The sequence below is a fragment of the Balaenoptera borealis genome, assembly GCF_965194805.1.
Source record: "Balaenoptera borealis genome assembly, chromosome: 20".
In the NCBI taxonomy this organism is placed as follows: domain Eukaryota; kingdom Metazoa; phylum Chordata; class Mammalia; order Artiodactyla; family Balaenopteridae; genus Balaenoptera; species Balaenoptera borealis.
The window spans coordinates 22,664,505-22,690,141 of record NC_138879.1 but is presented as its reverse complement, the minus strand read 5'-3'; the positions used below and the strand labels follow the sequence as shown (position 1 = coordinate 22,690,141).

At 52.1% G+C, this 25,637-nt stretch overlaps 3 protein-coding genes and 1 long non-coding RNA gene across 17 annotated transcripts; 1 reads left to right on the top strand and 3 right to left on the bottom strand.

Annotated features, from left to right (window-relative positions):
* Positions 1-584: 584 nt before the first annotated feature.
* HEXIM2 (HEXIM P-TEFb complex subunit 2) lies at positions 585-11,800 on the bottom strand. Of its 4 annotated transcripts, XM_082372313.1 has the most exons (4): positions 5,622-11,800; positions 5,135-5,229; positions 3,998-4,108; positions 585-1,583 (listed from the first exon to the last, which is right to left on the bottom strand). In XM_082372313.1, the coding sequence occupies exons 1-4, from the start codon at positions 5,737-5,739 to the stop codon at positions 795-797; spliced, it is 1,113 nt and encodes a 370-aa protein (XP_082228439.1). In that variant the 5' UTR covers positions 5,740-11,800; the 3' UTR covers positions 585-794. The 4 variants fall into 4 exon arrangements, with proteins under 4 accessions (XP_082228439.1, XP_082228437.1, XP_082228438.1 ...); XM_082372311.1 differs by lacking the exon at positions 5,135-5,229 and having other exon boundaries at positions 3,998-4,111; XM_082372312.1 differs by lacking the exon at positions 5,135-5,229.
* On the top strand, positions 5,236-19,694 carry LOC309618504. 3 transcript variants are annotated; one of them, XR_014238513.1, is made up of 2 exons: positions 5,236-5,408; positions 18,653-19,694. It is a non-coding gene; the product is annotated as an uncharacterized lncRNA (long non-coding RNA). The 3 variants fall into 3 exon arrangements; XR_014238514.1 differs by lacking the exon at positions 5,236-5,408 and adding an exon at positions 14,459-16,172; XR_014238515.1 differs by lacking the exon at positions 5,236-5,408 and adding an exon at positions 16,180-18,165.
* Positions 11,942-14,081, bottom strand: HEXIM1 (HEXIM P-TEFb complex subunit 1). The gene has a single exon (XM_082372316.1). The coding sequence runs from the start codon at positions 13,367-13,369 to the stop codon at positions 12,326-12,328; it is 1,044 nt and encodes a 347-aa protein (XP_082228442.1). The 5' UTR covers positions 13,370-14,081; the 3' UTR covers positions 11,942-12,325.
* On the bottom strand, positions 18,126-25,488 carry ACBD4 (acyl-CoA binding domain containing 4). Of its 9 annotated transcripts, none has more exons than XM_082372324.1 (12): positions 25,298-25,488; positions 24,414-24,491; positions 24,201-24,309; positions 23,889-24,018; positions 23,511-23,631; positions 23,355-23,439; positions 22,955-23,075; positions 22,646-22,732; positions 22,254-22,324; positions 22,088-22,160; positions 21,231-21,370; positions 18,126-18,822 (listed from the first exon to the last, which is right to left on the bottom strand). In XM_082372324.1, exons 4-12 carry the CDS (start codon positions 23,974-23,976, stop codon positions 18,700-18,702), a joined length of 909 nt encoding a protein of 302 aa, XP_082228450.1. In that variant the 5' UTR covers positions 23,977-24,018; positions 24,201-24,309; positions 24,414-24,491; positions 25,298-25,488; the 3' UTR covers positions 18,126-18,699. The 9 variants fall into 9 exon arrangements, with proteins under 9 accessions (XP_082228450.1, XP_082228449.1, XP_082228445.1 ...); XM_082372319.1 differs by having other exon boundaries at positions 18,653-18,822; positions 22,088-22,163; positions 23,355-23,454; XM_082372320.1 differs by having other exon boundaries at positions 18,653-18,822; positions 23,355-23,454.
* Between the last annotated feature and the right edge of the window lie 149 nt (positions 25,489-25,637).

Here is a 25,637-nt window from a genome sequence, read left to right as displayed (position 1 = left end):
GTCCAGCCAGCCTTGGGCTTATTTTCCATCAGGAGAAAACTCCCCTTGAGCGCTTACTTGTAAGTGCTCTTCTAGGAGGTCAGGGGGCAAACCTGACAACTAACCTCCTGCCCAACCCCCAGCTGGGAGATGGGGGGCTGGTGGGGAGGCTGTCAAGCACAAAGAGACACAAGGCACCTTGTCTAGCCCAGCCCTCTACACTGCGGGGAGGATAGGAGAAAATACAGGGAGCCTGGGAACAAACCCTGAAGAAAGCCCTGGACTTGAGCCTAGCCCTCTCTCCTCCAGGGGAAGTTCCCAGCTCCTCACAGCAATCTTGCATCTTAAGTCAGGCTCTGGCTGAACCTGGTGACTCCTGACTGAGACCCCTCCCGCCTCTGCCTTCCCCTCTCTAAAACCTTCAGAGCAGTCTGATGGCCCCCAGATACACAGAGCAGATTTCAGACATTCTGGAGACGCTGAGAAGCCCCCAATGCAGGGGTCTGCTGTCCTCCCAGGCTGGGGGCAGCCCCAGGCCTCTCTGCGATGGAAGTGCTTTGATTCTCAGAGCAGCCCTAGTGAAATCAATGCTAGCCACTCCCATGTGATCTCACCAAAATCATTTAATTCCTTTGTGAAAAATAAGATGACATCAAAGAACAAACTGTGGAAATGACAAGATGGAAGCCGGAACCTAAATTAGCTGTTCTCAGGGGGCGCAGGGGTGCTGAGCCCTGCCTCCTTGAGACTCGGCTGGCCTGAGTGTGTACAAAACAGGACCTTCTCCTTGGGTCAGCCTGGATGGGGGGGCACCCCTAGGTGCCAGGCTCCCCACCACGGCGGCCGCCTTCTCGGTTCCACATCTCGTTCTCCTGCCGAAGCCGCTGGTTCTCCGTCCGGAGCCTCTCTACCTCGGCGGCCAGCTCCTCCACCTGGCGACAGGGCCGCTGGCTGGTGCACCCCTGCAGCTGCTGCAGCCTCCTCGTCTCCTCCTCGGCCTGTGACAGCCGCCTCTCCAGATCCAGGTAGTCGCGCACCAGCTCCTGCTTGCTGCGGCCCTGCAGGCTCTCAGTGTGATAGCGCTCATAGGCCTCGGAGAAATCCCTCTGCTGGAACTCCCCATGAGCTCGGCCCCTCAAGTCGCTGTCCCCGGCCTCACTCTCCCCACTGGAGCCTGGGTGGGAGGCCCCTTGGGGCACATCCAGGTTGGGCTCCTCGGGGTCTCTGTCGTTCATCAGGAACTGGGTGGTATTGTAGGGTGCCACGGGCTGGCCTTTGGCGAACATCTCCTCTCGGACCCGGGAGGCCCGCTGGCTCTGCCTCTCATCCCGCTGTTGCTTCTCGGCCCAGCTCAGCTCCAGGTAGGGCCGCCAGTGCCGCTTGCGCTTTGAAGGCCGCCGGCGGTGCTTCTTCCGTGCCAGTACGGCCTCCACTGAGCAGCTCCCTGGGCTCTGGGCCCGGGGACCCCTACCGTTCCAGCCTAGGCCACTGCCAGGAGGATCTTCCTCCTCTGAGTGGCTCTCCATCCGGGGTGTCAGGGGCAGGGAACCTCCAGGGTCATGAGGCTCAGGGGATGTTTTGGGGCTCCCAGGAACACGAGAGATCTAAAGAGAGAGGAAAAAAGGAGGACAGATCACAGATGGCCCATCCCATGGTAGAATCCTCTGTTCACCCAGCCTGAAGCCGACCTGCCCGCACCCAGCTCACCTGGTCCCTCTCTAGCCTCACACCTTCTACAACCATTTGTCTGTTTCTGGGCTTACCTGTCTACTGTCTGTCCCCCAACCCTCCCCAAGCAAACTCATGGTGAGAGCCAGAATCTTGCCTGTGTATTTCACTCTGTAATTTCAATGCCTGGAACAGCACCTGGCACAGAGTAGACATTCAATAAATACTCTTTCAAATGGGATGGGAAGTGGCTCCTGATGTATTATTGGTTGATCAGAAGCTCAAATGGCACTTGCTCTTCCCTCTTCCTAGAAAGCTTATCTTTCAGACAGAGCTGGTTTCCTTGCAAGTAACCTGTACAGTCCCACAGAGGCCCCCATTCAGAAAAGCCCCATGCTTTGCTTAATGCTCTGCTGTCACTGTCTTGAACGTCTTAGTAATTTTTGAATTAAGAGCCCTTTGCACTGACCCCACAAATCATGTTGCCAATCCTGCTTCCAGCTACTTGCGTAGCTGATTCTTTTTCATCCTTTAGGGTTAAGTTCCAATGTCAGCTCTTCAGGGAGGCCCTCCCTGACCACCCTATCTAAGTAGCCCCCATTCCCCTTCCCAGTGACTCCCTGTCATGTGACAGTTAATGTCCCACTTAGCATTTAGCGCATTACCATTTACCACTTGTCTTTCTCCTAGAAGAATGTGTCCTGTCTGTTCAGCTCACCACTGTGTCGCTAAGCATGGCCCAAGGTGAGTGTTCAATAAATATATGTTAAATGACATAAGCCCAGAAGTGGGGGGGATCCAAAAGATACTGGAACATGAGACTCTCGCTTCTGTCATTCTAGGGTGAATGGAGTGTATTTATTCCAGGCACAAGTTGGTATCACTCTTCTACATGAGGGGCAGGAAAGCACTAGGGAGAGGAAGAGCCAATCTCCAGTCTGTAGCCCAGAGAATTCTACACCTTATCTAAGAGGCGGAAAGGATTCTGTCAAGAGTGCGTGTGTTCAGGGCATCTGTTTATCTCTGCCGTGGTGAGGGTGGGAGTACTGAGTCTGGGGGAGGAGAATGAATTGCTGGAAGTTTGTGGTTTGGGGAATTCTAATAATAACCACCACCACTGGCACAGTGTTTTATAATGTTCAACACGGTTCAGAGACATCTGAGCATGGGTCTACACGAGTGTAGGGAGTGTACTGAGGGGTGTATGCAGCCCTGTAAGAGTTGGAGGTGTGTTAATGTGCGTTTTGGAGACCCCAAAGTTCTCTTCATAATTTGGGATGGGGTACGTTGGAGTGTGTGTACATGTGTGTTGTTTGTTGTGTTGTATTGTTACTTTACCTGCAGGGAGAATGTCATAAAGTAACAATACAATCAAGAGTGACAGGCCTTGTCTCCACCAGTGTCTTGCGCCAACTGAGGAGACCTTCTGCCCCACCCAGGAAGAGGCAAGGCCGCTGGGAAGTCCGAGGCAGGGGGTCTCGCTTCGGTGCGCACATCATTCACCCGTTCCCAGCCCTCAGCGAATGTCCCCCATGATCTTTCCCCCCACCCAAGCCAGCCCTGCCCCTCAGCCCCACATGCTGCCTCCCTCCTGAAGGCTTGTCCCCTTTCCACCATTACCACTATTGCAGATAAGCTGTGTGATCCCGGGTGAGTCATTTGCCCTCTCTGAACCTTCAGGCCCTGACATGCCATGAACTCCAAGTTAAATAAATCTGGAAAATTTACTGGAAGTAGCTAGGTAGGGTGGATCAGAGGACTAGAGTTCCCCCCTTACCTATAGGGAGTTGTGGACTAAGGGAGAAGAATGGGCAAGGTGGGGGCCAGTGAGAGAGAGCACAGGGTGGGAGGGTTTGGGCTCCTGTTGCCAGATCAGAAGGTGATGTTCTCTGAGGGCCTGATACAATCTGTCTCTCCCCTCTCTCCTGGGTGATTTCCTACCCCCTAACCTCCATCCTAAATTATGAACCGATGGCTCAAACTCTTCTCCCTGCTTCAGACTTGGTTCTCAGCCTAGACAAAAATGCAAGGCAGGGTTCTGTTGTTCAAGACGCTAAGTTTAAACCCTGGGTCTTCTGCTTGCTGGCTGCATGATTCTAGAAAAGGCATGTCAGCTCTCAGAACATCAGCTTCTTTGAAATGGAAATAGTAATTTCTACCCTGAATGGCTACTAGGATTTCATGAGATAGCGCAGAATTAACATCTGCCATATTGCTCAGCGCATAGTGGGGACTCATTTAAAAATACTGGTTTTCCAAATCCACTAACACATCTGAGACAAGAAGCCAGGATCCCAGTTGGCAGGACCCGTGTTCAGGGCACTCAGGTGGTTGGGAGAGTGGGGCTTACCTTAGCCTCCTCCAGGGCTGCTGGTGACTCTGTGTTACAGTTGGTCTGGTTTGGAGTAGCCACCTTCTTCTGTTCCAAATCTTTCAGCAGATGCCTTTTAACTAGTGACACCTGCTTTAAATAATAGAAACCTAAGTCCCGAGGGAGAATTTTCAGGAAGACTCTGGCTACCCAGCAAATTTTTACCAAGGCAGCAGCAGCCATTTTGTAGCACCAGACCTGCACACCCTCATTTTCAAATGAAGGGCCGCCTCCAGCCTGGTTTTCACACCTCCAGCCAGCAAGGGGTCAAATGGGGATTAAGGGGCCATCTTCCCAGTCCTGTTCCTCAGGCCCCAGGCCAGGGCTTAGATCCTATACTCTTCTCCTGAAACTCACTGAGGCAGGCTGGCAGTTAGGAAGCTAGGCCTAAGCTTTGTTCCCCCAGCAACCAAAGAGGGGAAAAGACTGCCTGGGGAGGCGAAGACACAGCAATGACCTGGTCAGGCTGGGAGTGGAGTGGGTCGGTGGCTCCGACAAGCCCGAGGAGGAGTCCTTTCCCCACTGCCTCCAGAGGCCCCAACCTTGACTGCAGGCCCCCACCTCCTCCCCAGGCTGGGCTCCAGAAGTCAACATCTCAAAAAACACGACTGGGCCCAGCCTGTGGCTGAGGCCTTTTCATCTACAGGGCCTGGCCTGCCTCCCTCCTTCTTCTCAGGATGGGAAACGGAGGAAAGGGTAAGGAGAAGTCTTCGCACTACAGGCAGCTGGGAGGGAAACCCAACAGGGATAAGGAAGGATTCCTTGGAAGAGGGGAAATGATCCGGGAAGGAGATTTTGCAAAGGCGGAACTGACCTATTTGCTGTCAGGGGCTATGCACAGGACTACATCTGTGTGTCTTTCTGTGCGACCGCCTGTCTGTGCAATTCCCAACGCCTCAGCCCTACCTCTTGCTGCAGTTGCTGCAGCTCTGGTCAAGCCGCTCAGGCACTGAGGTTTGGGGGGAGGCCCCCCCACCCCGGCCTGGCAGCGCGGTGCCTGCTGGGGATTGTAGTTCTTCTAGCTGGGGAAGGCGGATCAAGAGCCTGTAACGTCAACAAGCACACAGAAAACTCTAAAACCCATCTACCCTTGCGCGAGCGGCGTCCCGCGCTCACCGATGCCTCCTTTGATTGGCCCACTCGCCTGCCAATATTCCCTTTTTCGTCAACGATTAGCTGTGCGGAAGCACAAGTCGATCCGCCTATCCGAGCTCAATTAAAGAGTTCATTGATGGCGTTAATCTTTACTGGGCAGAAAACAGATCCGGCTGAGAGGGGAGGGGCTTGGACGCGGAGGGATCCTCGGCCCTAGAGGAAGGCGACGAGAAGGATCGGTGGCCGCCGCCGCCATTTTGGGCTGGGAGGAGGCAGCGGAGGGACTCGCTGCGCAGTGAGAGCACCCCATGGGGGGTGGTCCGGGCGCGGGGAGAGGCCGGGCCGAGTGGGCTGCCTGAAGTGGCGGCGCCGGGAGACGGCGGGGGGTGGGACCGGGGACCGCGGGGGGGTGAAGGTTGGAGTCTCTCTGGCTGGGCCCGGTCCTCAAACCATCCCGGCAGCCCCGCAGCCTCGCCTCTCACAGAGGGCGGGGTTCTTGGGTAATTACCGCGTATTTCCCGAGACCCCAGCTGAGGAGAGACCGGGTGAAATGACTCCCCTCTGCTCTTTCCACGGGGGCGCAGATCCTGAGGCCGAGCTCCGCTGAGTTCTTTCCCCACCCCCATGCGGCCTGGGTATAGCGGCGAGGCCCGGCGTAGCGGGAACCCCCACTTCTATGGGCGCCGCGGGGGCGGGTGGAGGTCGCAGCTCCGGCCGCGCGCCCCTCTGGCGTGGCAGTCAGCTGGAGGTTCCGAGGGCAGAGAGCCAGGTGCACCCACCATCTCCCCCCGTACACCAAGGCCATCCCGCGGCCAGGGCTGTGAACAGGAACAGCCTTCTTCCTACTGTAGCAACCACTAATTCTCCCCAGGGACCAGCTAGATCGGGGCACGTGGAAATCTCTGAGCGCTCTTGCCCTCGAGATCTCTCCTGTCCAGCCCCGGTTCTCAGAACGACCTGATCTCGCACGTCGCCAGCCGCTTTGGGAAACTCCAAAAGTGTGCTGTTCCACTTCTCTTAAAGTTTGACACCAAAGGGGTTTGGGCTTTTGCCCTTTGCAGAGTTGGGACACAAAACAACTTGCAGTCGCCACGGTTCTGGGAATAAACATGGAGTGGCCCATTTCGGATGCTTCAGGAACATCTGTTTGCATTTTGAAATCTGAGCCATAACTTTAACCAAAACTTTTGGAGATGGCCGGCCTCCTAAAGGAAAAAACGAACTAATTCCAATGTAGTCTTTATAAGGCTACAAATTCTTTCCAGTTTAAAGAACTTTTCTCCCACAGACGAAACAAAATGGGGGAGTATTTTGCCACTGGTGCATTGTTACTAGGGAACCTCTATTTTGAAATTCCAAGTAATTGAAAGTCACTTCTGTGGATCCCAGATGGCCACCAAAATAGAAATTGCAGTTTTGAGCTACTTCATATATGTGGCGTTTGGGGGAGCAGGGGAAACCTACTTTGAGAAAAATAAACACTCAACCTTATAGCTGTAGCAGCTTCTTAAGGACTGAAGTTTGATGTGAAATTCTTTTCTTGAATTGCAGATGAAACCATTTTGTTTCTTACTGCTTGAAATCTAAATTCAGAGAGATTCATAGGTCAGGGGTAGCTTAATGTTGCTAAAAGGTCACTTGCAATTATGCCTAGGTAGACTCGGAATTAGGAGAGTGGGCGGTGAGCTTTATCTTAGAGGGTACCTTGTGATGCGTCTCATTGCTGATTACAGATGGTCAAATCGTTCCTAAGCATTTGGCCTTAATAGCAAAGTTTCTTCGGAACTGAAGCCCTGTTCCTCCTATTAATAAAGTGATTTTTTTTTTTTTTTAAGTTGTAAGAGTGACAGTTCCATAGCTTTAACTGTATTCTCCCTTTGCCCCCAAAATGTTCTCAGAGAAAGTCTTAGAACTGGATTGCAAAAATACGATCACCTTTGACTCAGGTTAATCTAAAATTTGAACCACTTATCCTAAATAAAGCTTCAGGACACTTGATTCATGCTGTGGGTTGACTTGGCTTATGTCATGTTCACTTCACACTGTTGTTCAGATCAAGAGAATATGCCAGTTAGGAAAAGCTGACACTAACTTGGTAGGAGTTAAATAGTTATAGCTGAAAGGGGCTTTAAAGATTATCTTTGTGGTTCCTCTGTCAAGAATTTAATGGCGGAGGATCTCAGACTGTGATTCATCCTCCATTGTGGAGTAATCTAGTTAAACCTTTGGAAGCTACTAAGTGGAGAACACTGTACCAGGTGCAGAAATTTGGTACTCATTTTTAAAGATGAAAGCTTATCATATTTAAGGTTGACCCGTAAGCTTTTCCATTCCTTGATAAGAAAAGTTGGGAGTAAAATCAGTTAATCAATGGTCCCTTGGTTATCTACTGAGCAAAACACAGCACTGGAAGTTAGGAACTCCAAGTTCTATTTCTGTGTGTGCTACCACAGGTTTGGTTGGCTTGGCTAGAGGCCAAATCCTGAAGATGAGGCCAAACTGGCCATTTTGTTGCTGAGTCTATTGTGCGTCTAACTTTCAACTAGACCTTCAACTTCCTCCTCAGTTCTCCTCTTTCAGATGAGTTGCTTTGTGGTTTATGACAAATTCTACAAACCCTATATGCCTCAGTTTCCTAATTTGAAAATGGTATCAATGCAGCCTCCCTCATAAATACCTTGAGTAACTACTCTTCAGTGGCTATGTAAACATTTACTTGCTCTAACTTTACTTGGGAACTTTAGGACTTCTGCTTCAAAGGTTATTTGGGGCAGTTGGGAGGCCTGCCTTACCAAAGTGTGGCCTTGGTTGCCATGGGCCATCCAAATAGGTTGAACGAGGATCAGTCTCAGGGTACCAAGCAGTTGTTACCGCAAGTCCTGGATGTTTTACGTTTGCCTGATGGCCACCTCCTGGGAGTAGTGGCCATGTGTGAGCAGCATTCATTGACAGAGGTAGGAGTAATTCTTTGCAGCAGTCCTCCTCTTCAGGATGAAGATACTTGCTTCTGAACTATGTGATTTCCAGTTAGTTTTTTACTTTGTTTAGCCCTCACCATCCTCTTCTCTGTCTTTTCTCTTTTTAAATTCAAATGTTTGCCGTTTTAAATGCACTTTTAGTAAGACCCAGAGAGGAGGGTAGAACTAACCTCCTAGACATTCCCTTCCATCCTCTGGTTGGTCTTCTGCCTTTGCTGAAAGTTGTCCTGGAGTTATCCAGGTATGCAGAATTGCGTGCTTAAAGCCGACTTCAGAACTTCAAATTAATCTTCTCCTCTGACGCTCTGGAGTCTAGGACAAATTCTACTCAGTGGTTTACGAGAGCAGTGATGCTGTCATTTTCTCAAATTCTTCTGCATGGAACACTCTACAACTCCCACATTTTCCTTCAGGAATATCCTTTTTGCTCACCGTAGATCCAGGGCTTTTTAACACTTCACACACAGTCAGTGGATGTATCAAATAGAATGTGCCTTCAGATGAGGGTTTACAACACTCTTCTGAATTTTTGCTCTTTTTGGAAAATTTTAAGCCAAATGTAACTGCTCTTGGTGCTGTATTGATCTGTCTAAAACCAGCCTTTGTTTTTTCAACAAGAAATGAAATGAGGTTGTATGCTTTCCAGCATTCAAAGACAACTGGCAGAAATTGGCCAAATAGTGAATCTTCGCCTCCTAGACCATATATTTTGTCTTACTTACAGAGTATGACTATTACCCTTTGGTCAGCAGATCCCACTCTTCAGGGCCTGAATTTGACACTTACTTTTAAAAATTAGTTTTTTTTTCTAGCAACAACCATTTACACTTTACATGAGAAAGGATAGTGGAATTTTATTCCAATAATCTTGCTTGAGAAATGTGAAAAATCATTTAAAAAAACTCACAAACTCAGGTGTACTTAGGTACAAGTACAGTGCTATTTAACTCTAGCCAGCTTTTCTGTCACACTGTTGTGAATACTTGTTTCCTGCTGGTGGTGTAAGTGGACAGGGGGACACCTGTAGTACATTACCTAATATTTGACTAAACAGTGGTTTTCTGAAGGTAGACTATTTAGTTGTGGATTTTATTTCTGTAGATTCCTTCTTTGATTTCTCTCACTTTTGAAGTCACTGGGGTAAAGTATATTTATTTATATTTCCCCAAGCAAAGGATTTTTATTTTACTCTGGACAAAGTGAAAATTAAAATACTGATCAAATGGGCATCTGCTCTGGTCTTATAAAGAACCAGTAATAATACCAATGGTACCTTACTTTTGGATAGCCTATTTTCATTCTGTCTCCTTTAATACTTAACAGCAGTTACGTGAAGCAGGCACGGCCCCATTTTGCTGATGAAGAATGAGGCTCAGAGAGTTTAAGAGATGTGTCCAGGGTTGTACTGCTAGTATTTGTCAAAGGTATAACTAGGAGCCTGGTTTTTGACTCCTAGTCTGGTCTAATTTTATAATGTTTCCTCTCTTTAGAGATACCTAGTCCATTTTTCAGAACTAAACCAATCTGGAGCTCCTTGGCTTGTTCCCCTGCAAACTGAAATCTAAAGGGCTCTGTCTCTTGAGGGCCACTTTAGGTTATAGGCTAGCCCAAGAAAAGTTTTCCTTACTCAAAGGAGGATTAAGCAGTCCAGCCAGCTGTCTCCAAAATTTGGGAAGTGCTTTACCCTGGCTGGATATCCAGGCCCCAGTATAAGAAAGAGAACTGAAATTGCTAATGTGTAAGCATGATCTTTGGAGCAGCTCATTTAAAATGTTTAGCAGAAAAGCCTTTAGTGAAAGGCTAGAGTGGACTTGAGGATCATTTGTCATGATCCTGTTAGTATAGGTAATTCAGAGTCTTTTCTCTCTGCCCTTAGAGCAATATGTTAGTCAAGTGTTTCAATCTAGAAACTGTTGATAGAAAACTGAAATTTTGCACAAATCTCATCATTCTAAGAACATAAATGCAATAAACGCAGTAAAATGTCGGTGCCTTTGAAAGCAAAATTCAGACAGAAAGTTGCATATCTCAAGGTAAATCAAAGTAATTTATGACAGTTACTTAAAACTAAATATATATTTTTCAAGACTGGATTGAATGTCTCCTAAAATTTACACTTTTTTCCTGATGATAAATGCACTAAGAGTCTTTCTAATAGTCGGGGAAACAAGATGGTTATATTTAAATCCATCTTGTTAAGTAAGAAGAGGTTCTGAAATCAGAGGTCATCACTGCTGCAACCTATATAGTTCAGTCAAAATGAGGCTTCTGCTGTGCACTGTAAAGGCAGAGGGCAGTGTTGCTGCTTCTGGGACTGCTGCATGACGTCATGGCAGAAGGAAAATTAAAAACACAAAAACTATTTCAAAATAGACTTTTAATATAATTTTTAGGCCAAAGGAAAAGCTGATCATACATCGCCTCCAGTGGACCATCTGCCAAAATAGGGCCAGCTCAGTCCAGCTTTGAAGGCCGAGTCAGTCTTAACTGCCATAATTTCCCTTGATTCATGGATTTGTGTATGCTCCTCATGCATCATAAGGTGCATTTCACTGTTGACATTCCCACCACCTCCACTATTTCATTTAGCTGCAAAAGCAAGCTTCCCAATGCGAGGTTTTATTCCCAGGGGTTCTTAACCTTCAAGGAGTTTGATAATTTCATGATTCTCTCGAACCCTCTCTCCAGAAAAATGTACACGTAATACAAGTCTACATATAATTGCATGGGGTTCATGGAGCCCAAGGCCCCCTATGGTTTCTAAGGCCCCATGTGAAGGAACCCCTGTGCTAGTGATTTGAACAATGCAGTTGCTCTAGGGAAACACTGACACAGGGCAGGTAAAGATGGGCTGGGTTAATCATGGTGACAGGAGGGAACAATCTTACAATTTCTTACTATTTTGACTTGGGGGCAGAAATTAAGTCCCAGGGCCTCCCTGCATTTTCAAGAGCATAACTACTCAAGGACTAAGCAGCTATCAGTAGTTTAGGAGATGGAGAATAGCGGCTGTATAGGGAAGGTGCACAGTTCCCACTTGGCCCCTAAGGACTTAATTTAGCTCCTTAACCAGAAGCTTTACATTTGGTTTGCAGTGAGGGGGCATTTCTAATTTTCGTTTGACTCTCATGGAAAGGTGGACAGCTTCTATTCCTTTTTTTTTTTTTTTTGGTATAGGGAGCACCTAAGTATTGGACAATTAAGGTTAAGTCCTTGGAATGCCCCAAATGGCCATTTCCTCTATAAATATAATATTCTCTACCTCTGAATATTTTAACATATAGAGCTGCCTCACAAGTTTATCCAACCATTGCTTGCACTAAGAAAGCAAGAGGTTTACGAAGAGCCTTTTCCAGGCATCCAAGAACTCCTTCCAGCCTTATTGGGAGGAGAGGGGAATTACTAAAAACACACTTGTAGGAATGAAATGAGGCTGTCAGTTGTCTAACCTGACAAACTGCCAAATTAGGCTTACGTTTTTGTTAATAGACTTTTGAACGGCTATTGAGAAGCAGAATTAAAATTTTAAGCTGCTGATTGTAGTTACTTTCTACTCCCCAAACACCCAACACTGGTTTATTTCTCCAGCATCAAGAAAGAAAACCAAGGCACTAGAAAACAAGCATACTTAAGTATTGAAGATAATTAAATCTTTATATTTTGCCAGAACTGTGTATTGTAGCACACTAAAACCCATTCAAGGGAAAACTGGGCAAATTGAAAATTCTCCCATTAAAGATTGTTTTTTGAAAATGGACAAATTAGATGATTCCTTTACCCCCCCCCAAAAACGCAATCACATATATCAGTACTATTCTGAATTAGCTCTAGAAATCACACTGAAACTACATTACATTTACAAATATTAAATTTATTATAACTAGAATGAATTTAATGGTTCTCAGATTTGGCCACCTTATAGCTCCATTTAAGGAGGGGATTTTTAACAGAAAAATGCTTTATAAATTGGTCAAATTACACATTAAAAAAGAAAAAAACTCCTAAAAAGGAAAACAAGAAAAGCAACCCTTCAGTTTCACATAATTAAAGAACAGGAGAAAGCACACAAGCTACATCATAGCTAAATTTACCAAACCAACCAAAGCCAGGGGGGATTTCTTTTCTGATTATGTGTCATAAAAAGGTCCACTGTTTTATATACACATGTATATAATGTTACATTCCGTCACTGTAAAAAGTCCCCTTTGCCCCCCTCCCCCCCAAAAGTTTCAGTCTAGTCTCCAAACTTGGACAGCGGTGCTCGCTCCTGCTGCCGGTGCAGTTCGTTCTCCGTCAGCAGCTGGAGGTTCTCGGCGCGCAGCCGGTCTAGCTCCAGCTCCAGCTCCCGGACACGCGCGTCGTCGCCGCCCAGCCGCTTGCTTTCCAGCCGCAGCCGGTTATTCTCGTCCTCCATGCGCGAGAGGCACTTCTCCAGCTCCAGGTACTCTTTGATGAGCTCCTGCTTGCTCATGTTCTGCAGGCTCTCCGCGTGGTACCGCTCGTAGGTCTCCGAGAAGTCCCGCTGCAGAAACTCGCTGCCGTCTCCTCCCATCCCGTCGCTGCCCCCATCCTCCTCGCCCGCTTCTTCCATAAAGTCCTCATCGCTGGTGTCGTCAGATTTGGCAGCGGCCCGTTTGGGATAGAGGCCGGTTTTAAGATCCGGCTCCTCCTGGTCGTGATCATCCATGAGGAACTGCGTGGTGTTATAGGGAGCCACTGGTTGGCCCTTGGCGAACATCTCGGCTCGAATCCTCGAAGCTCGCAGGCTCTGTTTCTCATCGAACTTTTTCTTCTCCTCCCAGGTCAGCGTGTAGTACGGTTTCCAATGCCTCTTCTTCTTGGAGGGGCGTCTCCTATGTTTTTTCTTGCCCAGCTGTCTCTGCTGCTGTCCCCACGCCTCCTCGCCCCCTGCGGCAGAAGCCCCCAACTTGTTGGCCTTCGGCCTCTGTTCCCCTCCCGCCGCCGGCTGGGGGGCACCGCCAGCAGACAAGTCGTCCCCATTCTGGCCGTTCCCACCCGCTTCCGGACAGCTGGATTCTGGGCAGACCTGGGTCTGCACGGGAGGCGGCTGGAGCTCCAGGCTCCCTTCCCCGCCCTGCCCGGGAGAGCCACCCGACTGGGGGGACGCTCTCGATTGCCACCTACTGTCCTCCTCGGGCACCCGCTCCTCCGCGCCTGGGGGGCGATCAGAGTTCGGCTCTTCATGGACAGCAGCAGCACCTGTACAGTTGCTAGTTTGAGGCTGGTGCTGATACTCTGACAAGAGTGGCTCGGCCATTGCTAATAGAATCCTCTTCTCGGAGTCTGAAGAATTTTGGCTGTAAGTCCTTAAGGAAAAAAGGGTTTTCTTTTCTTTCAAAAATGTCCAACACAGTCCTCTTCGGTCTGTAATTCCTGCAGTGATGCCTTCAGCCAATCCTTCTGTCAGCAAACTCCAACTGCAATTTGGGGGCGCTCAAGTCAGTAAAGGGTTAAGGGCCCACAGCGCGGCCGGCTAGCGGGTCCAAGGGGGGTGCAGCAGCAGGAACAGTAGGTATTGTGCAGAGGGGTGGGCCTCAAGCCTCCCCGCAGAGCGCCCCCGCGATCAAGGAGTTGGTGGGCAAGGAGATAAGGTTAAATCCAACGGGTTAAACCCAGCCCCGAAGGGGTTAAAACTACCCGATGACGCTGACTCCGAGGGGCCGGATCCACAAAGGGTTAAATCCCCTGCCGCAGAGCCCACAAGGGGTTAAAGTCCCAGAGCCACCTCCTCCCACTTCCACGGGTGTCGCTCCAACCCGTGCTCCCACTTCCCTAGGCCCGGCCGGAGCCTCAGCCGAGGACAGACAAACTCATCTCCCCTTTGGCTCGATGCTCTGCTCAGCTCAGTTCTCCTCCGCCTCCTCCTCTTTTTCCTCCCTCCCTCCTCCCCCCTCCGACAGCTCCTCTTCCGCCTCCTCCCCCAATTTCCCCTCCCAACCTGCCTCTCCACCTGCCAACTTCCAACTGCTGCCTCCCAGCCCTCTGCGCCCCTTTTATATAGAAGACGGTGCGCCCCGCCTACGCGCATGCGTAACGGAGTCCCCATCGCAGGAAGCTGGGAGTCGTAGTTCCCATCTTTCAGGCCCGCCGTCCTCGCGCGCCGTGCGACGTAGCCAATCCCAGGGTGCGTCGGGGGCGTCTTCCAGGCCACCTCCTTCCATCGCTTATCCCTCGCTAGAGAAACGTGAGCGCCCATTGGTCAAGAGGCACATGTCTCGCCGAGGAAGGAAGGCCGATCGCAGAGAAGATGGGGCGGGTTCTGGACCATACCATTGTGCTTCAGGAATAAGAGAAGATTCGATGGCCTATGAGGGCCCGCACAGAATATTTTTATGAAAAGGTGCGTCTTAAAGGCTACTATTGTATTCTGTCCTCAGCGGAAAGGTTCTGAACGTCATAAACACTTGTTAGCTAAAGCAAGAATGGTTTACTCCTAAAAAGTAGTCCCTAAAGTGTAAACGAGGATTTAATTCTGTAAAGAGAGATGTTGGCCCATGGCTAATAATTCTCGATTCTTAAAATTATAGGAATGTCTTTAAGGTGTGTGGTTAGTGACTGGGATTGACGTTTGCGGAAGGATATTGTGAACGCATTTTTGTTTAAAAAAGCGCATGAAGAAGTAAACAAATGAAGAATAAAAAGTGCCGCCTTAAAGGGACAGTGTGACTGCGTTAGGGCAGCAACCTCGGACTAGGCCTCGGAAAATGAGAAAGCAGGTTCGAGTCCCGGTTGACGTCCGCCTTCGGACTGGCCTCGGGACCCTTGGCCGAAAGTGGCCGAGTCCCAGCCCCAGCGTAGTCCTGGGCCGCCGCCGCCCCAGGGGCCAGTGCAAAATGGTGGGCCGTGACCGAGGCTCTCGCCTGGGCCGGGAAGCACCGGGTGTGCGCCCTGGGCTCCCCCGAGACCCCGGCCTGTAAAGCCTCGCCCCCTCTTCCCCCTCCCCGGGCCTCAGCTTCTATCGAAGAAAATGGTCTTCTGGGGCCGTCTTGGTCTCTTCAGTTGGGAACCGACCAGGAAATTTTCCTGAGCCCGGACAGGAGAGTCCAGGGCTGCTGATGAGCCTCTTTGTTGGGGGAGGGGTTCGAAGTTAATACTGAGTTGAAATAATCAACCCTGGCTAGTCGAGAGAGAAGGGGGAATCATCCACAGACGCTCTTCCTCGTCAGTGGGCGCTGGGCAACGCCGGGAGGGAAGCAGAGCCAGAGGCTTCCGTGAGGAGGAAGCCTTGCCCAGAAATGGAGGCAGGGGGATTCTGGCCCAGAACTGTGGGACAGATTCATGGCGGGGTGGAGGGGGGCGGCGACATAGGCTCCTTGTGAAAATTCTCCAGATTCCAAGCTCCCGCCCAAAGGACAGGGGCCGGGAGTAGCCCAAACCCTCCGCCCAAATCACTTAGGCCTAGAATCTCCCCGAAATCTCAGTGTCTCCCACTTGCCACACGCACAGTGACCCGTTCTATTCTTACTGTTCTTACTATTTCTTCCTCAGCTGCCGTGTATTACATTCCAACCACTTCCCACCGCACAACGTTCTTTTACACACACAACCATTTGCCCCACCACAGGCCAGTGAGTTAGGCAAGGTAGGGATTATTGTCTCCATTTTAGAGATAAGAAATCTCAGAAATTGACTTGTCCAAGGTCACATGACAACTGAGTGGCAATTTCAGCTAAAGCGAAGGTCTTTGTGTGTGACCCCGTGCCATTTTTCTTTCTGTCACAAACACAGAATTCCTTTTTTTTCGTAAGAACGCTAGATTTGGTTCCTTTTCATCCCCAGCAGCTTCAGCCTAATTCAGGTCCTCATTTCTTTCTTTTTTTTCTCTCTCCTTTTTTACCCTCTCCGCCCCCCTCCTTTTTTTTTTTTTTTTTTTTTTTGGCTGCACTACACAGCATAAGGGATATCAGTTCCCCAACCAGGGAACGAACCTGGCCCTCTGCAGTGGAAGTGGGGAGTCTTAACCACTGGACCACCAGGGAAGTACCCCAGGCCCTTCTTCACTTAGCAAACATCGGATAGAAGGGCACAATGGTGAATAAAATGTCATCCTTGCTACTCAGGTAATGTGTAGAGAGGCCATCAAACCACAGTAAGCAAGTGAAGAAACTCCTGGTAGGATCTTGTGAGCCAAGTTGCTTAGGAGTTGAGAATTGTGGACAGGTTTCATGCAGGAGGTGACTTCTTGGCTGTCTCTGAAAGATGAAGCATTTTCAGGCAGAGTAGCATGAAGTAGGGCATTCTATGAAGAGCAAGCATCTCATCCCAAGACAGGACTTGTCTGGGGACTCAGGAGTGGTTCTGTGGGGAAGTGGTGATGGGTATGCCCAGAGGGAGAGGCAAGCAAGAGTGACCCTGAGGCACATCCAGGTGTTTTGAGGTTGCACATCCTAGCCTGTTTTCCCTGGGCTTCCAAGAACTCAGGTCTATTTGAAAAGCCTGCCCCTCCTCTGTGCTGCTTCATCAGTCACACAGGAGGCTTCCCGGGAGCAAGAGCTGCCCCTCACGCTGGGAGCTCCCCGAGGAAAAGAGTCTTTGCAGAGAACTCGACTGGGAGTCACAGACTTCCAAACTGTTACATTTTCAGACGCCTGAGGATTCCTGGGTACCCTCACTCAGGGGGTTTGGAAGGTAAACTGAGCCCAACCTCAGTCTACTGGACAGGGCTCAGCTATATGGACTCATTTGTCCTATTAGGGGAGGGGTGGCCAGACTGATAGTTTGTAATTCTAGAATTCTATGAAAGGAGGCCATGCACCTTGATATTAGCTGAGGTTTAACTCTATGCTAGGCATTTTACATGTCCTGGTCATTTATTTATTTATTTATTTAAAATTTTTTATTTTTATTTTTGGCTGCGTTGGATCTTTGTTGGCTGTGCGCGGGCTTTCTCTGGTTGTGGCGAGAGGGGGCTACTCTTCGTTGCGCTGCACGGGCTTATTGCAGTGTCTTCTGTTATTGCAGAGCACGGGCTCTAGGCGCGCGGGCTTCAGTAGTTGTGGCACGCAAGCTCTAGAGCGCAGGCTCAGTAGTTGTGGCGCGCCAGGGCTCGAACCTGTGTCCCCTGCATTGGCAGGCGGATTCTTAACCACTGCGCAACCAGGGAAGCCCCTGTCCTGGTCACTTAAACCCCTGGAGTGCCTTATGATGAAGAGGTCTTCATCGTTATTTCACAAAGCAACCCAGGCTCAGAGCAGTTAAGAATCTTGCCCAGGTCACACAGCTAGCATGTGCAACTGGTGGAGCTGGCTTCCGCCCCACTCCTGCATCCCCAGCATCAATTTGGTCCCTCTTCCACTGCCCTCCAGTTGTCCATCCTTAACACACGCGTTAACTCAAAATTTCGGAGCCCCAGCAGTCTGCAGCAGCCAGCGACCCCCGGAGGTCTCTGCTCACTCCGGCACTGGGCCTACCCCGACCGGGGCTCCCGTGCAGGGCCCCGCCCCCACTCCTCAGGGAGGGGCGGGAACGAAGCTCCCGCCGGCCTTGGCCTTCCAGAAAGTTCCCTGGGAAAGCCTGAGCGCGGAGGTCACCGGGAGGGGGCACGGGGAGCGAGCAGCTGAGGAGGGGGAAGAGGCAGTGAGCACTTCTGGGGCCGGGGTCTCGGCCCCGACCCTACGCCTGGCGCGCAGAGCAGGGAGTAGCCGCCCTTCCCTTCGGGCGTGGACGGAGCCTCTGCCCGGGCCCCGCCGCGCTCCTCTCCTCCCGCCACCCCTAGCTCGCCGGTTCCCCATCCCCCTGGCCACAACGGGCCGGGGGGCGGGGCCTCGGCCTTGGCCCCGCCCCAACCGCGGCGCATCCCGCCGCCCCCTCCGCCTGCATCTCCTCCGCCTCCGTTCCAGACCCTGGGCTGTTGCCTCCACTGGCCCGGGGAGCGGGGAAATGCTTCTTCTGGGACGCCAACCGCTGGCCTCTCGGGGCCGTCCACGGGCAGCGGGGGAGGGGCAGGGAAGGGACTTGGGGCTCACGCGCCCCGGACCCGCTTCCCGCCTCAATCCGTGGCAGCCCAGACGGCAGAAGATGAAGGTTTTATTTTATTTAGTGAAACACTCTTTTGTAAGTTAATGTTTAGTGAAGACGTCCTGAGTATATGTGGGGGTAGGGCGGCCAGGAAAACGGAGCAGACTCCCCTCCCCCGGGGTTAGCTCTCTCCGCCTTTCCCCAGCTCGGTCGGGCCTCCCAGCCAATCATTCTTCCAGGCCCCGGCCCAAGTCCCAACTTGCCCACAAGCTGAGCCTCCTCGGGGAGAGGCTGGGGTGGGAAAGGAGTCAGGTGACCCAGAGGGTGGGGAAGGCAGAGGCTGAGACCCGGCAGCTCTGCCCCTGAATCAGCTGCCAACCCTGAACTGTGGACGTGCACCACACGTGCAGCCTCCCCAGGGAGGCTGAGGTGGTTGGGGGTGCGAGGAGGGGAGTTCCTGTGGAGCTGCAGGAAGAGTGGGGTCTTAAACGGCTCCCCATTAGGGGAGGGGTGCCAAGGCAAACACTAATTGCGGCAGGAAGGGGGTGGGAGACGGGTTTAACGCCGTTCTCCTAAACTCTAGGAAGGCTCAGAGTCTCCTCCGTTGGCTGCAGACTCGTCCATTGAGAGTCACCTCTTCTGGGTCCGAAACTGTCGGAAGAGCCACTGGACGATGAAGGGCCACAGGAGGAAGAAGAGCAGCGTGGGAGCAGAGAGCCTGAGGGGCCAAGGCCTGGCACGGGGCGGAGGCCTCTGCCGCCAAGAGGAGAGAGTCAGGAGCCAGCCCGGGCCTCAGCACAGGCTGGGCCCTCCTTCGCAACCTGCTTGCAGAGCTCAGGTGGGAGCTTCTGCCTCCCTCTCCCCAGTCTGAGGACTGGGGCTCCCAGTTAGTCCCTGACACGTTGAGCCCTAACTCTTTCCCATATCCTCCTCCAAGGTGCTGAGAAGGCTGAAGGCTGGAGAGGCTGCTGAGTGGAGAGACTGGCTTCAAGGCTGTCTCCTCTGGGCCACAAAGCAGTGACCCTGTTGGTGTGGCCCGAACACCCCATATTGTAAAGGATGTGCCACATATTTCAAATGAGGACCCTGGGTGCTCAGATTTTAGTTTCTAAATACCATTCTCTGCTGAATGGAGAAGTGGCAGATTTTAGGTCTGGAGCAGGGAAGGTAGAATTGAAAGTGAGATGTCTTGTACCAGGAAGCAAGGAAGCTTTTAAAGATTAATGAGGTCAGATTACAAGAACATAGGACCCAGCTTGAAAGGGAGGGTCCCACCAAAGTTGTGACAGCCTGGGCATCAAAAAGAATGATGATTGCAGTTGACTGAAATACTGAGTCTTTAAAATCCGTGAGTTCATGATGATACTCAAAGAGAAAGTGGAAATTTATCACCATTGAGGTGGCTGTTAAATCAACTCCTTACTCTAAAAATAGATAATTAAAGAGAAAGAATTAAGCACTTATTCTGCCTTCCATAAGGCACTGTATTTCAGGGAAATCCTAGATGATCAGGGAAACTCTACAGAAAAATGACAGCTAATAAATGTTAAAGGAATCATAGAATTTAAAAGTCAACATTGTTTTTTTGTAACCAGTAAATAAATTATTGATCCAGGCAAGGAGTATCTATCAATTGTCAAAAGCTGTGTGTCAAATGGGCTTGATGGGGAACTGGACATTCCCTGGCTACAAGTGGTGGGAACAGACTGTCACCCCTTCATCCCTGCTAGTGGTCCACGCTAGAATCATTCATGGTAGGACATCCAAATATGTGTCCCTTGATGTAAAGAAAGAACATCTCACCTCTGATGTAATCTGGTTATGTAAACTAGCCAGGAGGCTGTCATCAGACCACAAGAGTGGAACATTCTACAGGACCACTATCCAGTCTCATCCTCAAGTCAGTAGCAAGGAAGAGGGACTAGTCTAGACTAACAGAGTCTTAAGAACAGAGGCTCCTGGCGTGGACAGACAGGGAAGCTGGAAAAGGCGATCTGAATTTGGATTGTGTATTTGATGATATGAAGGAATTACCATGTGTGATAAAATGTTGTTTTTGCTAGGTAGTAGAATGTCCTTATTTTTAGAGATGCAAACCCAAGTATCTCAGGGTGGAAACCTTTAAAATCTTCAGCATATAAAATTAGTAAAAGGTAAACAATAAATAAAACCCTGGGGGGGTGAGTGTTGAAAGGTTAGCTGCTGTGGATCTGAGGGAATTCCTGCCAACCTGGCTGACACCCACTGTGCCAAGGGGGTGAAGGGTCACGTGAGTGATTCCCCCGCATCCAGGAACTCAGCCGTCCCCTGCCCCCACCACTCCAGGCTTCGCAAGAACAGACTCACTCATAGTGAGCGGTGGATGCCAGCTTTGGTGGGAGACAGACCTACGGCCACTCCCAGCTCCATTACTTAATGTTAATCTAACAATGAACCCCATTTGAGAAGTCCTTCCCGGGCACTGCGGAAGCACCTACATGCATTATCTCATCTAATCCTCACAGCAGCTCTGTGAGGTTCTTCCAGGCTGTGTACCCTCAGGTAAGTTACTCAACATTTCAGAGCTGTAGTTTCCTCATCAGTAAAAGGGAAATGAAAAGAAAACCTATTTCACTGGTTTGTTTTGAGGATAAAATGAGATAATGCAGGTAATGTGTTTGACACACAGCTGGGGTTCCAGAAATGGCTGCTGTTATTTATTTTGCATAAGCAGAGGTGTAAGGGGCAAGCAGATCTAGAAATTGAGAGGAGGGAGTGAGGGATGCAAGGGCTGAATTTGGGGAGGGCGAGACAATAAATCTGGGAACAGAAGTCCTGACTGAGGGGCAATAGGGACAACCCCCCCCCCCAGCCCCAATGCAAAGAGCAGACACATTCTGGCCCCTCCAACTGTTGGAATTCCATCTGTCCTCAGTTACTCTTCAGGCGGAGGGAGATAAGAGCAGGAAAGGAGGGCCTCTCCCACTTCCAGGCTGGATGCACTACTACAGATCCCCGACTTCCTTGCCTGCACCATGAGCCACACCATTCTCTGGAGAAGGCAGAGGTGTGAGCAGGCAGAGACGTGGGGACAAAGACAGAAGTGGCTGGATGAAGAGCCCAGAAAGGAGACCCTCAAAGTTCTGCCCCAATCTTGCCCTGGGCCTTCGGACGGGGCTCACCTGCTTGCAGGGGACAGCCATGCTCTCCAGGCTCTGCAGTCTCCCCTGGACGTCCCGCATGCTCTCCTGCAGCGCCCGAACTGTCCCCACCAGCCATGTGTCCAATTCCTGGGGCCCCAGCAGGGTGCTTTCCAATCCCCCTGCAGTGCACAGACACACACGGAAGGGGACTCAGGAGGCAACTCAGCTAGGGGCAGGGTGGTGGCAGGCTGGGGCAGGTCCAGGGAAGAGTAAGAGTAGAGTGCGATCCCTTGTACCAAGTGTGAGTCTTGTAAAGCCCATCCATGTGGCTGAGTAATGGGCCGCCAGGGGTTTGAATCCCAGCAGCACTACCACTTAGCTCTGTGACTTTGGGCATGTCAGTAACTTCTCTAAGCCTCGTTGGTCAACTGAAAATTATGTCATCTCCCTCACAGGGCTGCTCGCTCTGAGGAATAAAGGAGATAATATTTAGGAAAGTGCCCCTTATGGGACGTGGCACACTGGAAGTTCTAGAAAGGGATAGGGCAGAACTCATTCTCCTAATAGAGTCCCAAATGGGAGACCCAGAGAGAGAGGATGACTCCCAAGGCCACATAGGTGTAGGTGAGAGAGCTGGTCTAGGAATTCTACCCCAGCTGCCCTTCCTCAGCGCCAGCCAAGGGTACAGACTCCTGGTGGCCCTCAGAGAGGAGGCTGGGCAGGGACTTTGCCCATCCAGGCCAGTGTCTGGCTTTAACCCTTCCTGGGCAGAGGCTGCTCTCTCCAGTGCCTAGCGTTGGATTTCACCTCTCCCCATGAGGGCAGCCAGGGGAAGGCCCAGGGCACCAGAACCATGGGAACGGCAGAAGTGGGTGAAGGGTCAGGCAGGGGCTCACCTTTCTCTGCAGGAGACTCGGTGCTGTTTCTGGTGTTGAGCTCTCCTCCCAGGGCGCCCGTCTCTGCCCAAACCTGCTGAGAAGAGTCACAAAGTCCAAGGGGGGTGGTGGGAGCAGCTAGGGCCCAGTGGGGTAGGGAAGGGGAGGCAATGGGAGTGGGTCTCACCAGCTCAGGCTCCAGCTGCTCCATGGAATCACAGAAAACCTCAGAGTCCTGGTCCCTGGGTGGCTGGGACTCTGAGAAGGGGATGAGTAGGGTTAGTGACAAGAGGGAGGCCACGGAGGGAGGGGAGGCGGGTGCATCTAGGCAGAGGCATCTGTTCAGGACACACTAGAGATACTGCCGCAAGAGGCCCAGATGGCTCCCTGGGTGGGGCCCTGGAACAGGAATCCCAGAATCTGCCCCTGGACTTTGGGAGCACAGGAGGTCTCAGTGTCTGGGCATGAGGCGTGACAGGCACAGCGTGGCATCTAGCCTGCTCCCCTCCACCCTGCCTGGAGGTCCCCCCCACCTCTGGCCTGGGTTTGGGCCTCTGCCCCTCCTGCCCAGGCACTGACCTGGGCTTGGAGTTGCTGGTTCCTTGGGAAGGCAGGGAGGCTCTGGGGCAGGCTCAGCATCTCCATTCAGTACCTGCTCTTTCCAACCTGCGGAGACACAACACCCAGAGGTGGGGCTGGGAAGACATCAGGCCCCTGCTCCCCAGTTAGCCATGGACTCTGCCTGAGACCCACCCCATCAGGGGCACTGGTTGCGATCCTTACAGGGACATCACCTAGAGCCCTCTGCCCCCAGGCTCCCCTCCAACTGAGCAGCCCCCCGTGACAGTTCAGTCAGCACTCGTGGAGCTCCCAGCCTGGGGGCCTGACCTGTGACCCTTTTCAGGAAGGTCTCCGGGGGCCTCGGCATGTCAGGGATCACCTGGTACAGGGGCTCGAAGTAACCAAACATGTCCTCTGCCACCTCGCCCAGGGGCACCGTGTCGATCACCTGTGCAGGAGGGGGTCTAATGGGGAAGGGCTGGCCCCTCCCACCACTGCCCCCTTGAGCTGGGCTGCCTCCACCCTGCTTCTGCCCTGTCATACCTCCCCACCTTGTGCCCAGTCGGGAACCAGAGACAGGCAGGGCTGGGGGAACAGCATGAAGGTGGTAATTCCCATAGGGGTAGCAACGTGCAGGAAACATAATGGGGGTCAGACTGGAAGGGTGGGGGGCAGGCCACCTGGCTGAGAGCTTGGTCACAGAGAGGAGTCCGCAGCCTCTCCCTACCCTCTGGGCCACCAGCTTCATTTCAGTGATGTAGGCGGACATGGCCTGCTCCCTGCTCATCTTTCCCAGGCTGTTCCAGGCATCCCTGGGGGACAGAGAGCTGTGAAATGCTGGTTGACAGCTGAGGCTTGTTTGCCCAGCCGATGGGGAGCTCACCATTTATAACGTCCAATAGGGTCCCAGAACCCAGGCTGGGGGACCAGGCAGGGCCCCATGGTAGCCTGCTTGTAGTAGCTGTAGAATCGCAGCATCTCTTTATAGGAGGGGCGGTAAGAGCCTGGGCAGGGGTTGGGAAGTGGAGGAGAGAGCATCACTCCCAGCTCAAAGAGGATGGAGGTGGGGGGAGAACCACCCTTGGGGAGGGCAGAGATGGTGAGGGGTCCCTCCCAGGGCAGCTGGACAGGGGCAGGTGGCAGAGGGGACCCCCAGGACAACTCAGGCAGGGATTGTCTGTAAAAACTGCCAGGATCAAAGCCTCCTGGGAGGCGGACCCCAGTCGTCTTGACCCCCAAATGCGGGTCGCCATGCCCTCACCGTTCTTAGGCAGGTTCTGAATGACGCTGACTGCGGCCTGGAACTGTTTCTGGCAGTCCGGCTCTGGACTTTCATTTTCGGTACCCATACCCAGCTGCTCTGAGCCTTGGGGCCCTACTTTTGAGCGACTCTGCAAGAACAAGCCTGTGTGTGAGCAGGCTCCAGGCCGCCCCCCGCCCCCAACTCCTCCCTGGCACACGCCTCTGTAAGCCACTGGTCCATTTTCCAGAGGAGCAAACTAAGCTCTTTAGAGGCCTGAGTGAGACACCCCGGGAGGTCAGAAGCTGCGACTGAGGAGACTCCTTTTCCTACCCCAAGGCAGCGTGGGTGGGGCCAGGATGGGTGGAGAGGATCTCGGTGTGTGGGTGGAGAGACAGGTGGCAAGGGTCGCGGTGCCTCTCTAGATGCACATCTCCAACTCCTAGACAGGAGAACCCCAAGCCGAGAGGAGTCAGGGCGGGGCAAACATCCTCCCACCCCGGCCCCCCATACCCCGGCTCAGCTGCCCGGCCGCCCGGCACTCACCCTCAGCGCCCACTGCCCGGACACCTGGGTTCCCTCTCGCCACTAGCCGGAGGCTTCCGATTGACCTCCTGGACGGGTCTGGCCCGGATGGGGACGCGGAGCAAGGGGGAAAATTTAAGCCAATGAGAGAGCCCGTTTCAGATTTCGTCTACACCTCGACCACTCAACGCGGCCCTTTCGAGATTATGCAAATAGTTTAGCGGTGCCTCTCCCAATCAGGCGGGGCAAATCCGCGGGTTGGTTCCTCAACCCTGGACCGCCAGAGGCAGGCGGAAGCGCCCCCTGGTGGACACCGTGAAATGACGCTGTCTCTTGCGCCCCCTCTGGTGGAAACCCGCTTAGTCAGCTGAACCCAGGTCCCGCAGATTCGAGCCACGCAACTCAGCTCTCCAGACACTTAACAGGCTCTGGGGATAAAAAGGGGAATCATGTTCTGAGGTCAGGGGTTCTAAAGGAGGGACACTGGAGCTGAGTTTTGGGAGCCTTAAGAGTAAGCCAGGAGAAGAATGAGGAAGGTCATTTCTGGAGGAAGGAACTGCAGGATTAAAAGTACAGAGGAGAAGGCTAAATATTTAGAAAGAATATCCAGAGAGGCGTGGAGACGCCAGCCAGCACAGACGGAATCTCTGGGTCCGGGATATCTGAGAATGGAGTAGAGCAGTAGGTGGCAAATCTAGGTCCTGAGAAACTAAGCTTTATCTTTGGGATGACACACTCCCGGCCGCCGCCGAGTGGCGGTGTGCACCCAGCTCTCCGCCCCCGACCCAGGGCACTTGCTGCAGAAGACGCACATATCCCACCCCTCGCGCACAAATACGCTGGTGGTTTCTTATGTAGTAAGTGTACGCATGACACGGTCACCGGAACCCGCACTCGACGCTCACCCGCAAGTTGATGCCAAGGACATCTACGCAGCGTGCGGTGGCCGTCCCAGGACGATCAAAGGCCCGGCGGGGGTGCCAACCTGTCCAAGCCTCCAACCACAGATTCTGCCGGGGTCTCCAGGCTTAGCGCCACCCCATCCTCTCCAGACCAGTCAGCTTGCAGTCTTCTACCCCTTTGGGGACTGCAACTGGCCGGGCGGGGAGAGGGTTAATCCTATGGCGTCATGGCCAGAGCCTTCCTCCCTCCCCACCTCCAGTCAGTTCCCACTTCTCCCCCCACCCCCCACCCCTCCGGTTCGGGCTGCCCTGCCGCCCGGCTAAGCTCCCGGGGCTTTCCGGG